The sequence below is a fragment of the Zingiber officinale genome, chromosome 4A (assembly GCF_018446385.1).
Source record: "Zingiber officinale cultivar Zhangliang chromosome 4A, Zo_v1.1, whole genome shotgun sequence".
NCBI classification, from domain to species: domain Eukaryota; kingdom Viridiplantae; phylum Streptophyta; class Magnoliopsida; order Zingiberales; family Zingiberaceae; genus Zingiber; species Zingiber officinale.
In genome coordinates, this window is record NC_055992.1 from 149,220,433 (window position 1) to 149,224,625 (window position 4,193).

The 4,193-nt window shown below is 34.0% G+C and overlaps 2 protein-coding genes across 2 annotated transcripts; both read left to right on the forward strand.

Moving 5' to 3' along the window:
• Positions 1-511: 511 nt before the first annotated feature.
• On the forward strand, positions 512-1,273 carry LOC121972919 (protein FAR1-RELATED SEQUENCE 5-like). Its single transcript, XM_042524533.1, has one exon. It carries the CDS (start codon positions 512-514, stop codon positions 1,271-1,273), a length of 762 nt encoding a protein of 253 aa, XP_042380467.1.
• A 474-nt stretch (positions 1,274-1,747) lies between these two features.
• LOC121972920 lies at positions 1,748-3,058 on the forward strand. The gene is made up of 3 exons (XM_042524534.1): positions 1,748-2,114; positions 2,464-2,566; positions 2,992-3,058. The coding sequence occupies exons 1-3, from the start codon at positions 1,748-1,750 to the stop codon at positions 3,056-3,058; spliced, it is 537 nt and encodes a 178-aa protein (XP_042380468.1).
• Positions 3,059-4,193: the final 1,135 nt, after the last annotated feature.

Below are 4,193 nucleotides of genomic sequence, written 5' to 3' on the forward strand. Positions count from 1 at the left end.
ATTTACAAGTTGTCGTAGGTTGAGTTTTGATGTAAACCAAGACTGTCAGAATGATGAGTTTGATGTTATTAATGAGGATATGGACTCTACCATGTTATTGATGAGTTCTGACCAATCTATCACAGAAGAATTGATACCAAATATCGGTATGGAATTTAAGACAGAAGAGGAAGCCTATGAATTTTATTTGAAATATGCTAAACAAGTTGGATTTGGTGTAAGAAGGAGCAAAAGCCACAATGATAAATCGGGTAAATTAGTTGACAGAATTTTTTGTTGTAGTGCACAAGGCAAAAGGGGAAAAGACAAACGAGATATTTATGTGAAATCAAGTCGTCCTGAAACAAGATTTGGTTGTGAGGCTAAAATGAAGATTAGTTGTTGAAATAATGGCAACTTGACTGTGGAGCAATTTGTTAAAGAGCATAATCATTATCTTTCAAGTCTAAACAAAACTCACCTCTACAGATGTCATAGAAATATATCTTCTTCTGCGGCGATACAGATTGAGATGGCAAGTGATGTGGGAATCCCCCCAAAAGCATCTCATGATCTTATGGTGAGACAAGTAGGTGGGAGAGAGAATTTAGGTTTTATTCCTGAAGATTACAAAAACTACTTGCGATCCAAAAGAACAAGAAATATGAGAGTTGGTGATACAGGAGGTGTATTGGAGTTTTTGCAGAAAATGCAGTTCGATGATCCCAATTTTTTTTATGCAATTCAAGTTGATGAAGATGATTTGATAACTAATATTTTTTGGTGTGACGCTAAGATGAGAGCTGATTATGGATATTTTGGAGATGTTGTTTGCTTTGACACAACCTACAGGAAGAATAATGAAGGTCGCCCAATTACGTTGTTTGTAGGTGTTAATCATCACAAGCAATCCATAATTTTTGGTGCAGCTTTATTATATGATGAAACATCTTTGACATTTGAATGGTTGTTTGATACATTTACCAAGGCTATGTGTGAGAAAAAACCAATAACTATTCTTACAGATCAAGATGCAACAATGGCAAAGGCTTTAGCTTCCAGATGGCCTAAAACACATCATCATTTGTGTATTTGGCACATTTATCAAAATGCTGCAATACATTTGAGTAGAGTTTTTTCTCAGTTCAAAGAGTTTATTAAAGATTTTGCCTCATGTATATATGATTTTGATGAAGAGGAAGATTTTATTTCAGCTTGGAACATACTGTTGACCAAGTATACACTTGAAGACAATGATTGGTTGAGACGTCTATTTCGCATAAAGGAAAAATGAGCTTTAGTTTATGGGCGACAAATGTTTTGTGCGGATATGACTACAACCCAAAGAAGTGAGAGCATGAATAGTATTGTGAAAAGATACGTCACTTATTAACACAAGTTTTTAGACTTTTTCAATCACTTCCAAAGACTGCTTGATGATCGTCGATATGAGGAGTTAAAAGCTGATTTTAAATCAAATACAAGTGTTCCATGTTTATTGTATCAAATTCAAATTTTAAAGCATGCAAGTTGTATTTATACTCCTGAGGTATACAAGTTTTTTGAACAAGAGTGGTACAAATCTCATGATTCTAGTGTAGAAATTTGTGAAGATGTTGGATCACATACAAAATATAAAGTTACTTCTTACAAAAAGAGTTACCATCATATAGTGACACTTGATTCATCGGGTCAAAAAATTGAGTGTAGCTGTAGAAAATATGATTTTGCTGGGATTATTTGTTCTCATATTTTGAAAATATTTGCAATGAAAAATATCATGAAGATCCCAAGTGAGTATATATTGAAGAGGTGGACACGAAAAGCAAAAGATGGATACATTGGTGTTATTGATTTAATTGCAAACAAAGATAGTTTGGATCCAAAAGCTTGCACCAATTTGCGATATAAAGAATTAAGTGGGTTGTATGTTCAATTGGTTACCAAGGCAGCGGAGAGGGAAGACACTTACAAGGTTGTTAAAGATGGTTTGTTGAGTATGTTTAAGATGGTGGATGAGAGGTTACAAGTTAATGAACCAATTGCCCAACACTCAATTGAAAGAGAGTTCGAAATAGGTGAAGGAAATTCTCTTGGAGTCAAAGGAATTAAAACAAAGAAGAAAACAATTTCAGGTAAGAGGTTGAAAGGTGGCTTAGATAAAATTTCAAAGAAAAGGAAAGCAGTAAGAAGAACCAACCAATCTTCAACAATTGTTAAGGTTTCATCCTCATTCTTACTAAAGTGTTGTTTATTTTTTGTCGTTACATTTGAGAAAGTATATAGAATTAAATCATTCTATTTTTTTTATAACAGGATGTAGAAGAGCATTATGAAAGTATATCGAGCATGCCAAGTGTAGAATGTCAACGGATGATCAATCAAGTTAAGGGTTACTTTAGTATGTTAACTAAAATAATTATGTTATCACTTTATAAAACTATATTTTATTGTTTTAGCCTACAAATTATAGCTGTGTTGAAGGTTTGAGTATGGCCGAAACTCAATTTCCACCACTTTTGTCAACACAACTATCTCAGGTTCACTCTGATAATGATTATTTTCAGACAAATAATCGGGAAGGATGGTAAGAAATTAACCATGTTTACACCTTTGTTGTTTTTTTAACCATTTGTAATAAGATTAAATTTGTTGTATCAGTATGCTTTTTAACCATGTTTACACCATTGTTGTACCATTTTTAACCATGTTTTAAACATTTATTGTTAACACCTTGTTAGCACAGTTTGAAATCTGGTAAATTGATAGCAATTTGCTTATCGTTACTTTATTTCTAGTATACATGCACATGAGAGGGTGAGTTAAATTTCTATCTGCCATGTTTAGTAGACTTGCACATTGCACATGAGGATAATAATATGTCATCACTAATATTGTGATAGTATAGTATGCGCTGCTTATCAAACTTCACTAGTTCTAGTATCTTTTCATGTTATATATATGATATTTGATAAAACTTACATGGCTTTACTTGTTTTTTTTTCTCTCCAGGTGCTTCAATGGTGTGGATGTTGCTACAATGGAATGCACATCAACTAAAGAACACCATAAAGAGTGATTGATGTCAATATAGGCATCGTCGGCATCAAGTTACAATGGAATACAAACAAATATGTAATGAAGCAAGCTCCTCAAAACTCATGTGCTGCATATTTTTTGGAACTTTTGTGGTTACCATATCTTGTAAACCTGGCTAGTTTTTGCTGGTCTTCTTTTTCTGTGTAGGTTCACTATGCTTGCTGGAGGACTCTGTGGTTTTGTCTGGTTCCTAGTTTGTTTTCTTCTCATTTTGGACCTTTATGAAATGTTCTATTTGGACATGGGAGGAATATATTCACTGATTTTCTGGTGTTCTCTTCTTTTGTGTGATCATTATGTGTGGGTTTCTTATGGAGCTCCTCTTCCTATGATATTCATGCAATATTGTAACTGCGTTGTGCACAGTGATGTTTGAATTGATGTTTAGTGATTTTTTGGAAAATCTGGAATCATGGTAGTTTCTGGGTTTTAGTGTTGGTTGGGAGATTGTTTCTATGAGTTTACTTTTTACGAAGGTTTGCTCTGTTTGTAGAAAGGTGTTGGGGGGAATCATTATTCACTTTGGGTTTCTCCGTTGGGAGTGATCTCGTATCGTTGATGGTTGCTGCTGGCTTTCATATGGGCATTCTCTTTGGTGTGTATCATTACAAATCTGGGAGCTAGTTTCTGATGCACATGTTCGATTTTGCTTGAAAATGGAGAAATTTCTATGAGTGTGGTTTTCGTTTCTAGAGATAAGCTAGTGTTTCGGTGGAGCTTCTTTGTCCGTGGAAATGTTGCTATAATTTGAATATTTGATGTAGGTGGGTTTTTCTTTCCAAATATTTGGTTTAGTGAGTGTTATGCAGATTCGTGTATTTAAAAAGGAGCTGTGGCTTCTGGGGATTGATTGGGATTGGTGTTATCTACTATGTTGTAGTCTGGTTTTCTTAGAGACTTACAGAGTTGCAAGTTGTTTTCCTATCATGAGTACAATCTCCATGGCAAGTATTTTATGTAAATAAGGACGTGAAGAAATTTAGGTAGAAATAAAATGAGAAGAAATTTGTAACAACACACAATTGTTGCATATAAAAATTGGCACTTACATCATCTCAGCAGAGATGAGAGATTTAATTGTAACAACGCAGAAAAGAAGATGGGCAAAAAAAAAA

Bases quoted from the DNA above. Each gene is read 5' to 3' on its own strand.
- LOC121972920 (XM_042524534.1), top strand. From the start codon at position 1,748: ATGAAAAATATCATGAAGATCCCAAGTGAGTATATATTGAAGAGGTGG. The intron at 2,115-2,463 runs GTAAGAGGTTGA...GCTGTGTTGAAG, and splicing joins AAAGAAGAAAACAATTTCAG to GTTTGAGTATGGCCGAAACT. The intron at 2,567-2,991 runs GTAAGAAATTAA...TTTTCTCTCCAG, and splicing joins ACAAATAATCGGGAAGGATG to GTGCTTCAATGGTGTGGATG.
- LOC121972919 (XM_042524533.1), top strand. From the start codon at position 512: ATGGCAAGTGATGTGGGAATCCCCCCAAAAGCATCTCATGATCTTATG.